At 38.9% G+C, this 13,342-nt stretch overlaps 1 protein-coding gene across 1 annotated transcript in view; it reads right to left on the bottom strand.

The window, feature by feature from the left end:
* Nucleotides 1-13,342, bottom strand: part of LOC136886822 (alpha-tocopherol transfer protein-like) — a 55,903-nt gene that overhangs the window by 24,024 nt on the left and 18,537 nt on the right. The window contains exons 2-3 of the mRNA XM_067159655.2: nt 9,396-9,547; nt 1,358-1,514 (exon numbers count right to left, since the gene is read on the bottom strand). Of these exons, the coding sequence (XP_067015756.1) occupies nt 1,358-1,514; nt 9,396-9,540 (302 nt within the window). The 5' untranslated portion in view covers nt 9,541-9,547. The remainder of the gene's footprint in view (nt 1-1,357; nt 1,515-9,395; nt 9,548-13,342) is intronic.

The raw sequence follows: 13,342 nt of genomic DNA, 5'->3' as shown, positions 1-13,342 counted from the left end.
GTTAACCCACTGGATAGCAACAAGACAGTTGGTCTGGTTTGATTAGCCCACTAGCTAGTGACAAGATTATTGGTCTGGTTGTGTTAGCCCATTGGTTAGCAACAAGACTATTGACCTGGTTTGGTTAGCCCAGTGGCTAGCAACAAGATTATTGGTCTGCTTTGGTTAGCCCATTGGTTAGCAACAGGACTATTGACCTGGTTTGGTTAGCCCATTGGTTAGCAACGAGACTATTGGTCTGGATTGGTTAGCCCATTGACTAGCAATAAGACTATTGATCTGGTTTGGTTAGCCCATTGGTTAGCAACAAGACTATTGACCTGGTTTGGTTAGCCCATTGGTTAGCAACAGGACTGTTGATCTGGTTTGGTTAGCCCATTGGTTATCAACAAGACTATTGACCTGGTTTGGGTAGCCCATTGGTTAGCAACGAGACTATTGGTCTGGATTGGTTCCCCCATTGGCTAGCAACAAGATTATTGGTCTGCTTTGGTTAGCCCATTGGTTAACAACAAGACTATTGGTCTACTTTGGTTAGCCCATTGGTTAGCAACAAGACTATTGATCTGGTTTGGTTAGCCTATTGGTTAGCAACAAGACTATTGACCCGTACTTAGTCATATCCCACCACCCGACCTGAGGAGAAAGGAAGCTCTGCTGAGAGAAGCAAAGAAGATCTGGTCATCTCCCCTATTACCAGTTAACCAACAATTTTGTTACCCATCGCCACAACAACTTCGATCTAGGAGACAGCAAGTGTATTGGCCGACCGACTCTTGAGGGATAATTTTAATCTAAATCAGAGCTTGCGGGATGAGTGCCAAATTCAGTATATGGAACTAATGCTCATGAGCTAAATCCAACTCGGAAAGTAAAGGGATTCGATCTCCCAAGAAAACTATGGTGTCGCCTCAACAGACTGAAAACAGGACATGAACGCTGCAATTTCTTACGCCATAAGTGGGGTTGGATGTATTCTCCAAGTGTGAATGCAGTGAGGAGGATCAGGTCATGGTCCATGTCATCCTGCGCTGCCCTCTTCATGCCTACTCTGGAAGTCCCAATGATCTGTTTGATCTTTCAGAAAGTGCTATTGAGCGGATGAAAAACTTGGACCTGGACTTATGAATTTATTGTTATAATTACCCCACGATTATTTAAATAGGTGGATGAATTTTAGAATTTTAAATTGTCGTTATATTTCGTACCATTAGGGGCCGATGACCTAGATGTTAGGCCCCTTTAAACAACAAGCATCATAACCATCATCATCACAAATTGCAATCAAGATTTCCAAATATCATGCCAGCATTGAGGATTTACTAAATACTAAAACTGTAAACCTAAATTAACTTACATAATACTGAGGTGCTTCTTCACCGCTGGATCCAGAGCATCTCTGTTCAGGAACATATCTGGAGCGTGTGTTCGAATCGTGAAGTAGTTCTCAATCGTAGTCTTCGTCTTTTCCAGAGAATAGTAATTGCTGTGCAGGAATGGTACCAACTGTTCATCTGGAACATACAAAGCTACAACGTCGTCGTCGGCATATACGGATGTCCTGTCTGGACAGGCAGGGGTTTCCAACTTGTGAGGCTCGAGGGCCGCACTGGAAACCTTACGCAGGCCGCGCTTTAATAAGAGGCCAATATTCGTAAAATTCCGCAAATAGAACAGAGGTACCAGTTATGCATACTTCAATTGAAACAGGGTACAGGACCGTTTGGACTGCAGTTTATTGAAACCAAACTTCACCAGCACTCAGTTTCTTTCGGGTCACAGAAAATTTAAATTTTATTTATATAAATTCAAAATTAGTATTAATAACAGTTGTGTTTGTGAAGATAAAGAAACTTCAACTCACCTTATTTTTGACTGTCCATTCTTCACCAAAGCTAGATATATTTTGGAACAACATTTAAATTGTTGTACAGTAATATTAGTCAAGCCTATTTTTAGCATATTTCACAAGATCTGTAGTTTGAATGAATTTTTTAAGTTCATGCAGTTTATTTTACAAAAAAATTAAGTATAGTTTTTCTTTTTCTCCCAGTTTAGTTAATGTGTGTGTAATTACGAACTTCAAAAAAATTATTATATGTTTGCAGTATTTAAGGTAACTAGTTATAACCTACAGCCCTAATATGCTAGACAAACTAAGGCTTTTTCATGGATAGTAAATAAATAAATAAATAATCTGAATAGCTTAAAACAATATTTTACAGTTCTATAAAAAAGTGAATACTTAGGACAATTTAATTTCGAGTAAGAACACCCAGAAATACCAGTTCATTTGAATTAATATTTTGACAAATGAATCGTTTATTTCAGAAACAACCCAAGTTACATTTTCTTGGCTTTGTGAATAACCAAAAAGTGTCCCTTTTGAGTGAAACTTAAGCACCACTCTGAGTGTTAATATGAATCAATGCAGAGTTCCACTTAAGCCCTTGTAATTACATTTGGTGTGGACATTTTAAACAGCCTGAGTGTATTGAACCAAGGATTACGTTACAGAAAGAATTACGAAAATAAGTTCAATTGGCTGGGATTTGAATAAAAAAGAAGACGAATAAAGAAATAAGCGATTGTAGGCTGTTTTTCCGGAACTGCATTTAGGCCGGAAGTGATTTTCCATTCTTAAGTTTGATAGTTCTATCCAGGACTCACAATTTGAAAACTTAATTTTACGTTTTTCGTAGTATGGTGACCCCTACTTTGTGTGCTACGAACTACTTTCAGTATTAAAAGTATAAATTTGTGTGTGGTTTTTGGAGGATAGGTTACCTGGGAGAATGAAGAACTCGGTCATGAAGGGTAAGGGAAACAGAGGTAAGCGAAGACAATGGTTAGACTCAGTTTCTAATGATTTAAAGGTACAGGTGATTAGAGTCGGGATATTTAAGCAGTAATAGTTTAGAACACAAACTAATTTCACTAGTAGGAAATGTAGTCTAGTCCGCTGTTCCGTAATGTAGCGATACCAACATAACTCCTGGGGTTCTAATAAGTTATGCAAATCTCATAACAGCCTCAGAGCTACTTTCAAATAGGGGCTTCTCCAAGCGTTTAGAAGATTCACCAAGACCGAACGCTGGAAGGCATAACAGTCTATAATGAATATGTATCATTCCAAAATCGAATATGTTGAGGACGTACCAGGAGCGGAAATTCATAGAAGACTTTCAACATAATACGGGGCCAATGTTTTACCACAGCGAAGTGTTTACCAGTGGATTGAACGGTTCAAAAGGGATCGCACGAGCGTGAAGGATGAGGAAAGATCCGGGCCGTAACTGATGCCAATATTGAACAAGTGTGTGATATGATCCTGAATAAGAGATGAGCGACTGTTCTATGAATTTCCGCTCCTGGTACATCCTCAGGGCACCAAAAACAAAACGGATTACGAAGCGCTATTCTTTCTTGATGCAAACAGAGATGGCGCGGCCATCTTTACGTCGCAGCAGTGCAAGCTGTACTGATCTGATATCGCTGAAACATACCACAGACGTAGACAACAGTGCTATCTAGCGGCTGGTGAGCACACAACGCCATAGAGACAACCTAAATACAATTACAACAAATTTCCATATACTTATAAACTTGCCCTCGTATATATAAATAATACAGTGATATAGTAAACAATGTGTATTGATTAGAAGGATCAACCCCTTACCACAGTCATCCAACATATTATCACTAAGTGTCCGCAAAGAAAGTACAGTGGCTACATCAGTCATAACACGCACGCATTTCCAGAGACAATTAGTTACATAAACAACCTGGATATAAATGATGTATGTATGTATTGTACCCGTAAATACATACGCTAAATAAAACCCCAGAACACTGGGTGCAAATGATCAAATCATCAAAGTGGGAGAATTCTGATTTTAAATTGATCAAGATGAGACGGGAATTCTAACACACAAAGGCTTTGGACGAAGCAATAAACAATAGAAAAGTGATTGCTAATGGACAGACCTTCAATTGGCTAAAAAATAAAGTGGTTAAGACTGGTGAAAGATTCCCCTTTGAAAATATTTTTCAGACAAACTCTGAATCAAGATATGTCTTTCTTGGAGATAATTATTACGCAAAACAAGAGTGCAGGATCATTAGTATCATTGTCACCTGTCATTCAAGAGACACTGTGTGGAATTCATGACATGTCCTCTTTAAATTGGAACATAACGGAAATTGCTAACTTGTACAGAAATTCTGATCATAGTTCCCACAATGAAGAAATGCTAATTTCTTAGGTCATTTTCGTTATTTTTTGCCATTTTGTTTCTTAGGTCATTATTTGGCAATTTTATGGAATTTATTACACTATTTTTATATTTTTCAGTCATTTTCTTACATGTTTGAGGATTTTGAAGTATTTACGCGTGTGGTATTGGATATTATTAAGAGAGGATGAATACGAAAACTTGAGAATCTTCACAACGCTTTGTCAATCTGGGAACTAAAGAAACTGTGTTCATTACTTACTTGTTGGAAATGTCCACATTCCAGGAGAAACACCTCCAACTGGAGAAGTCTCCCTCTTGAACAGTCGAGATTTTCTTTTGGAACAAAGTTCTCTGCGAAATGTAAAGAATTTCACCCTGTTTTCTTGACATGGCATAAGCTTATTATAATGGCTGTAAAAGAAATATAGGCTATACCAACTCGATTAGGAAATTGATACAACATTTCATCTAAAATTTATGCCATGTTTTCGGATCATTTCACTGGATTTTGCCATCATTTTATAGATCTTTTTCAAACATTTTTAAGTCATCAAAATCCTGGCCCTGGTCGTGATGCTCTTGCCCTACATACCTCCAATCCATTCTCATTGTCACTTCTTCAAGAATCTACCTTTTGAGATTACTACAAGGTCAACTGATATTGTCAATAACGCGGAAGATCACAATGATGAATTTGTATACACCGACTGAGTTAAATTGTGCTGATGTGGTTGTGTGAAAAACAATCAAAAATTTATATTTTTGTATTAAATTATGTTACAAGAGCAAATAATGGTCTGACTGTGATGGCTATTAGAAAGGAAATTGAACATTGCAATACACTGCTTAAATTATAGTTTTAATGTTGAAAAACGTAAAATTAACGTATTTCCTCAGTTGTGCCGAAGGTTGAAGGACTAAAGGGCCCGGAAAGGTTTTAAATTGTGGGTCTTAGATATCTCTAACAAACTGAAAAACAAACACATTTTGAAAATCACTTCCGGCCTAAATTCAGTTCCGGAAAACAGCCTAAAATCGAATGTTTCTTTACTCATTTTCTTTTTTATTAAATTCCTAGCCAAATCAACATATTTACATAATTTTTTCTGGAATATGTTCCTTTGTTCAATACCCTCAGGCTTCTTTTGATGTTTTGAAACGTATCCACGCCGAATGCCGTTGTTGTTGTTGTTGAGTCATCAGTCCATAGACTGGTTTGATGCAGCTCTCCATGCCACCCTATCCTGTGCTAACCTTTTCATTTCTACGTAACTATTGCATCCTACACCTGCTCTAATCTGTTTGTTATATTCATACCTTGGTCTACACCTACCGTTCTTGCCACCTACACTTCCTTCAAAAACCAACTGAACAAGTCCTGGGTGTCTTAAGATGTGTCCTATCATTCTATCTCTTCTTCTCGTCAAATTTAGCCAAATCGATCTCCTCTCACCAATTCGATTCAGTATCTCTTCATTCGTGATTCGATCTATCCATCTCACCTTCAGCATTCTTCTGTAACACCACATTTCAAAAGCTTCTATTCTCTTTCTTTCTGAGCTAGTTATCGTCCATGTTTCACTTCCATACAATGCCACGCTCCACACAAAAGTCTTCAAAAACATATTTCTAATTCCGATATCAATGTTTGAAGTGAGCAAATTTCTTTTCTTAAGAAAGCTCTTCCTTGCTTGTGCTAGTCTGCATTTTATGTCCTCCTTACTTCTGCCATCGTTGGTTATTTTACTACCCAAGTAACAATATTCATCTACTTCCTTTAAGACTTCGTTTCCTAATCTAATATTTCCTACATCACCTGCCTTCGTTCGACTGCACTCCATTACTTTTGTTTTGGACTTATTTATTTTCATCTTGTACTCCTTACCTAAGACTTCATCCATACCATTCAGCAACTTCTCGAGATCTTCTGCAGTCTCAGATAAAATAACAATATCATCGGCAAATCTCAAGGTTTTGATTTCCTCTCCTTGGACTGTGATTCCCTTTCCAAATTTCTCTTTGATTTCCTTTACTGTTTGTTCTATGTAAACATTGAAAAGGAGAGGGGACAAACTGCAGCTTTGCCTCACTCCTTTCTGGATTGCTGCTTCTTTTTCAAAGCCCTCGATTCTTATCACTGCAGACTGATTTTTATACAGGTTGTAGATAATTCTTCGTTCTCGGTATCTGATCCCTATCATCTTCAGAATCATAAATAGCCTGGTCCAATCAACATTGTCAAATGCCTTTTCTAGATCTACGAATGCCATGTACGTGGGCTTGTCCTTCTTGATTCGATCCTCTAAGATCAGACGTAAAGTCAGGATTGCTTCACGTGTTCCTACATTTCTTCTGAAGCCAAATTGATCTTCCCCCAACTCAGCTTCAACTTGTTTTTCCATTCTTCTGTAAATAATACGTGTTAAAATTTTGCAGGCATGAGATACTAAACTGATAGTGCGGTAGTTTTCACACCTGTCAGCACCGGCTTTCTTGGGAATAGGTATAACAACATTCTGCCGAAAATCGGATGGGACTTCTCCTGTCTCATACATCTTGCACACTAAATGAAATAACCTTACCATGCTGGTTTCTCCTAAGGCAGTCAGTAATTCAGAGGGAATATCATCAATTCCAGGTGCCTTGTTCCTATTTAGGTCACTCACAGCTCTGTCAAACTCTGACCTCAAAATTGGGTCTCCCATTTCATCAGCATCAACAGCCTCTTCATGTTCCAGAAATAAATTATCTACATCGTTACCTTGATACAACTGTTGGATATGCTCCTGCCATCTTTCTGCTTTGTCTTCTTTTCCTAGAAGTGGCTTTCCATCTGAGCTCTTAATATTCATGCACCTAGATTTCCTTTCTCCAAAGGTTTCCTTGATTTTCCTGTATGCAGCATCTACCTTTCCCAGGACCATACAGCCTTCGACATCTTTGCACTTCTCCTTCAGCCATTCTTCCTTAGCTACCTTGCACTTTCTATCCACTTCATTCTTTAATCGCCTGTATTCTTTTCTGCCTTCTTCATTTCTAGCATTCTTGTATTTTCGTCGTTCATCAATCAGGTCTAGTATCTCCTGAGTTATCCACTGATTCTTAGTTGATCTTTTCTTCCTTCCTAACATTTCTTCAGCAGCCCTACTGACTTCATTTTTCATGACTCTCCACTCTTCCTCTACTGTGTTTCCTTCGGCCTTTTCATTTAGTCCTTGTGCAACATGTTCCTTGAAACAATCCATCACACTCTTTTCTTTCAACTTGTCTAGATCCCATCTTTTTGCATTCTTTCCTTTCTTCAATTTCTTCAACTTCAGATGGCATTTCATGACCAACAAGTTGTGGTCAGAGTCCACGTCTGCTCCTGGGAAAGTTTTGCAATCCAACACCTGGTTTCTGAATCTCTGCCTAATCATAATGAAGTCTATTTGATACCTTCCAGTGTCTCCAGGTCTCGTCCACGTATACAGCCGTCGTTTGTGGTGTTTGAACCAAGTATTGGCGAGGACTAAATTATGGTCAATGCAGAATTCAACCAGCCGACTTCCTCTTTCGTTCCTTTGTCCCAATCCAAATTCTCCTACTGTGCTACCTTCTCTTCCTTGGCCTACCACTGCGTTCCAGTCTCCCATCACAATTAGATTCTCGTCACCTTTGACATATTGTATTAAATCTTCTATCTCCTCATATATTCTTTCAATTTCTTCATCATCCGCTGAACTAGTAGGCATATAGACCTGCACTATTGTGGTGGGCATTGGTTTGGTGTCTATCTTGGCGACAATAATTCTTTCACTATGCTGGTCGTAGTAGCTTATCCGCTGCCCTATTTTCTTATTCATTATTAAACCAACTCCTGCATTACCCCTGTTTGATTTCGTGTTGATAATTCGGTAGTCACCTGACCAAAAATCCTGTTCTTCCTGCCAACGTACTTCACTTATACCAACTACATCTAACTTTAGCCTATCCATCTCCCTTTTCAGATTCTCTAACCTACCACAACGATTCAAACTTCTAACATTCCACGCTCCGACTCGCAGAATGTCAGTATTCATCTTCCTGATGATCGCCCCCTCTCGTGTAGTCCCCACCCGGAGATCCGAATGGGGGACTAGTTTACCTCCGGAATATTTTACCCGGGAGGAAGCCATCATCAGTACATCATTCATACAGAGAGAGCTGCATGTCCTCGGGAGGTGGTTACGGCTGTAGTTTCCCGTTGCTTTCAGCCGTGTAGCAGTATCAACACAGCTAAGCCATGTTGAGTATTATTACAAGGCCGTATCAGTCAATCATCTAGACTGCCGCCCTTGCAACTACCGAAAGGCTGCTACCCCCCTTTCGATGAACCATTCGTTAGTCTGGTCTCTCAACAGATACCCATCCGATATGGTTGCACCTGCGGCTCGGCTATCTGCATCATTGGGACATGCAAGCCTCCCCACCGCGGCAAGGTCACATGGTTCGCAGAGGAGGAATGCCGTTATGAGGGCTTAAGTGAAACTATGCATTGACTCACATTAGCGCTCGTAGTGGTGCTTAAGTGAAACAATGTTTTGACTCACATTAGCGCTCGTAGTGGTGCTTAAGTGAAACTCTGCATTGACTCACATTAGCGCTCGTAGTGGTAGAAAAAAAAAGCAAACTGCTAATCTAATCAACCGGATAACAATGATTAAGAAAAGGATTCTAATTTTATGGAATAAATAGAGAATATATTATCATACTTTAATATATTTTATTTACCTAAAATTCGTAAGTCATGTCCCTAGCATGTTTTCAACATTGAGTTGCTTGTCTGAAGAGCTAGAACTGTGGATTTTTGTTTCATCCAATAAAATCACAACCAGAGTGAACCAAGTCCATTTGTTTTTAATGAAATGAAATTGTTCACAAGGGTTAATATCACTTGTCGTTTTATATGTATGGAAAAAATAAATTAGAAAATACCTTAGCTATTAAGCATTTTTAAAAATTAATTTAAATTTTCAGGAATTAATTATGAACCATAAACGTTAGAACTCAATTTCTCTAACTATTCCAAACGGACTTGGTTCACTGTGGCTGTGAACCTCCCATACATGGAGTTGTTGGCCGGGATGTACTGAGGCATTAAGCCCCTTACACACAGTAACTATATTACTTTATTACCTGTTAGTTTTGGTAAATGTGGTTGCTTTCTCATCCAGTCTTGCAGGTATTCCAGATCCGTTCTTGACAACTCAAGGTTTTTCTTCAACATCTCCTCCAAGGTTGGGGGTGACGAAATCGTTCCCGAATCAGGAGTAGGTGCCATGGTGATACTGTGTAAAGAGAACACGACTTTACTCTAAGAACTGAAAATGAAACCACCCTACAGACTCACTCCACTCTCCGGAAATATATATTAAGGGGACAGTTGTTGTTCATTTTTTGTATATTTATTTATTTATTTATTTATTTATTTATTTATTTATTTATTTATTTATTTATTTATTTTATCGTTTCAAAGATCCCATGAGCTGATGCTCGTATTGGGACTGTACATTAAAGAGCTGGCACCGTTACAACATTAAAGAAAGAAGGAATTCTTCATAACTAGCCAATTTACCCGTGCTTCGCTACGGTATTCTACATTGTATATGGATATCGAAGAAAATTACTGTTCACGCAGTGAATAGAATTTTTGAAAATTGCATGTATCTTAGCGTTATCCAAGAAACAGCATGGGGAGGTCCCCATACGTTGTTTCCAATGTAAAGTGCTAGCTGCGGAGTTGTGTTCATAACGGCAGGCTCACTTGCTTACTGCCATTCACAATCGGTTTGGGAAGTTTTTATTGTAATAGAAGGCCCTCTTGTCCACTGTGCGGTCATGACTTATACGTGTATAAACTGAAAAATTTACGTACAATCGAGAAACACAGCCAAATCTAACGCATAGGGTATAGAGATATGAGAAAAGTTATAAGACCAAAGTTGTAGATCACTCCAAATTGAACGGAGATTGTGCCGTCCGTTCTGTGATACGACGTACCGTTTAGCCACGAAATACATCGAAACAAAGGTCTGCACCGTCATTAAAATTGCCTCCATATTTCGATATTTTCCGGGGGTAAAAAGTGAAAAATTTAAAGCTCTTAGAATTTTCCCTCGGTTACAGGCTGAAACCTATAATTTTGGCAAATTTTCAATTTTCTTGCTCGTCTGGCACATTGTGCTGCTATCTTGAATTCGGGGAGAGGGCTTTCAGAAAAGGAAAGCTAAAATATATGCAGATGGTCATTATTACACCTGAAACGGATAACTGTACGATAATTTCGACAAAATAGTCAATGTACAGACACATGGTCGTTACGATTTTATTTATATAGATACAAACCTGTTAAAAAATATAATAATTGAAATCTAAAATACAATATTCTTCAAGGATACAATTGTTTTTTTTTAACTTTTTACATCAACAAAACCATATATTTCTAAATAAAGCCTGATAAGAAGTTCATTTAAACAGATCAAATCCTAGAACATTAAATTTTATCCATAAATGTATCTTAATATTTCTTTTGAATTTATTAAAATTCTGACAAGTTTTCATCGATTCCGGAATGGAATTAAATGCTATTATAGCCCCGTACAATACACTATTTTTTCCATACTTTACTGTATTCATTTTATGGACAAGAAAGTTTCCAGATTGCCGAGTTGTATGATCGAGAAACAGTATGCCTAATCTTCTTGAAACTTAGCAGTCTGTTATACAACATTTACTTGTGGCTGCAGGAGAAAATTCATGTTAGTTAGTGGAAATCAACTTAGGAGGCGCTGGAAATTTCTGAAAAATATTTCATGTATCAAGATAAGACTGCGAAGAAATATATTTCTCCACTTCTGAATACAATAAGATAATAGATTTGCTTAAGTAATTCATTAATCATCTTTTAAGGGGACGCAGCAACGTTCCCTCAGTATATTTTACGTAATTCACCAGAATTAAATGGGGCATTTCATACAGTAGATCATGGGAGACTACTGGCAAAAATGAGTGCAATTGGACTTGACAAAAGAACGACTGAATGGGTGACTGTATTTCCAGAAAATACAACTCAGATAATTAGAGTAGGTGAAGTATTATCTGATCGTGTAATCATTAACAGGGGTGATCCCCAAGGAAGTATTATTCGACCTCTATCTTTTCTTACATACATACAACCTGTGACAATAAAGTTCGGTGAATTAAGTCAGAACGGTCGATCCTGCAACACTGGCGACACGCGACGCTGCACCTGTGTAGCAGCAGGTTTTGACCACCTGCTCCCAACGTTGTTCAGTTGAACATCGTGTGTGTGCCGTGTAAGACCTGTTTGACACAGTGCGTGTTTAGTGCGTTGGTTCTGAACTGCGAACAGGAACATGAACGACCAAAAGGTCAATGTACAGTTTTGTTTTAAGCTTGGCAGGACACCGAAAGAAACGCATGCGATGCTGGAACGTGTTTATGAAGATCAATCACTCTCCTTGAAGCGTGTGTACGAGTGATTCACCCGTTTTCGAGGAGGCTGGGAAAGTGTTTCTGACAACCCCCGTAGCGGAAGACCGGCTACCGCCGTCAGTGACGAAAACATTGAGAAAGTGAGGATATTAATCACGAACGATCGGCGATTAACTGTGCGCATGATAGTGGATGAACTGCAGATTAACCGTGAATCCGTGCGACAAATCGTTACCCACAATTTAGGGAAGAGGAAAACGTGTTCTCGTCTTGTGCCACATCACTTGACGGACAATCTGACGCAGGCACGTTTAGAGGCATCACAGAGTTTTGTCGAAACGGCGGATGCGACAGCAAATTTCTTGAACTGTATCGTCACTGAGGATGAAACCTGGTGTCTCAGGTACGACCCTGAAAGGAAACGGCAAAGCATGGAATGGCGTTCTACGGGATCCCCTCGTCCCCTTTTTTGACGATATTCCTGACATCCAACGAAACGGGACGAGGCTTTTGAACACCATCCCGAAGGGAGCCTTCTTGCAATGTTTCCAGGACATGCATCGTCGATCTCAGCAACACATAGTTATGGGAGGGGACTATTTTAAAGGACAGTAAGGTCACTGTCGTGCACTGTTCAACTATGTTGATAGTACAGGACTATTCGCCAAACTTTATTGTCACAGGTTGTATATATGAATGATATGAGTAAAGACCTGGTGAATCACAGACAAGCCTTTTTTGCGGATGATATTATTCTTTATAAAGTAATAAATAAGTTACAAGATTGTGAACGACTGCGGAAAGACCTCGACAATGTTGTGAGATGGTATGATGATAAATGCGGTTAAAAGTCAGGTTGTGAGTTTGACTAATTGGAAAAGTCCTCTCAGATTTAATTACTGCGTCAATAGCGTGGAAGTTCCGTATGGGGATCAATGTAATTACCCACTGTAGGTGTTAATATAAGGAAAGGTCTTCATTGGGGTCATCACATAAATGGTATTGTGAATAAAGGGTACAAATTTTTGCACATGGTTATGAGTAGGGCCCGGATGTTTATGCAGTAATAGGTTAGAATGCAAACTTAGTGAAGCGAGTAACAAGTAGAGTCTACCCGCACGGCGGTAATGCTATTAGGATTGCATAAACATTAGGGGTTCAGCACATAAAACCCCTAATGTTTATGCAAACCTCACAACATTACCGTCGTGCAGGTAGACTCTACTTGTTACTCGCTTCAGTAAACTTGCATTCTAACCTATTACTGCATAAACATTCGGGCCCTAGTTATGAGGGTATTTAGGGGTTGGATTAAGGATGTAAAGGAGAGAGCATTTAAGTCTCTGGTAAGACCCCAACTGTAGTACGGTTCCAGTATACGGAACCCATATCAGGATTACTTGATTTGAGAAATGGAAAAATTCCAAAGAAAAGCAGCTCGGTTTTATATGGGTTATTGATAGGTTTTATACAATTACTTTGTGGAGGCCCTATTTTGTTTCCAGCAGGCGCGCCTGTATTATACTTATGTAACGCCTCAGTTTCCGCCGAAGAAGGACGAGCCATACATTATACTGTCTTAGCTAAAGCCAGTAACTTTCATCATAACATGTTGATATAATTATATT

Source organism: Anabrus simplex, chromosome X (assembly GCF_040414725.1).
Source record: "Anabrus simplex isolate iqAnaSimp1 chromosome X, ASM4041472v1, whole genome shotgun sequence".
Classification (NCBI taxonomy): domain Eukaryota; kingdom Metazoa; phylum Arthropoda; class Insecta; order Orthoptera; family Tettigoniidae; genus Anabrus; species Anabrus simplex.
The sequence above is the reverse complement of the archived record's forward strand: the minus strand, read 5'-3'. Positions and strand labels throughout refer to the sequence as shown.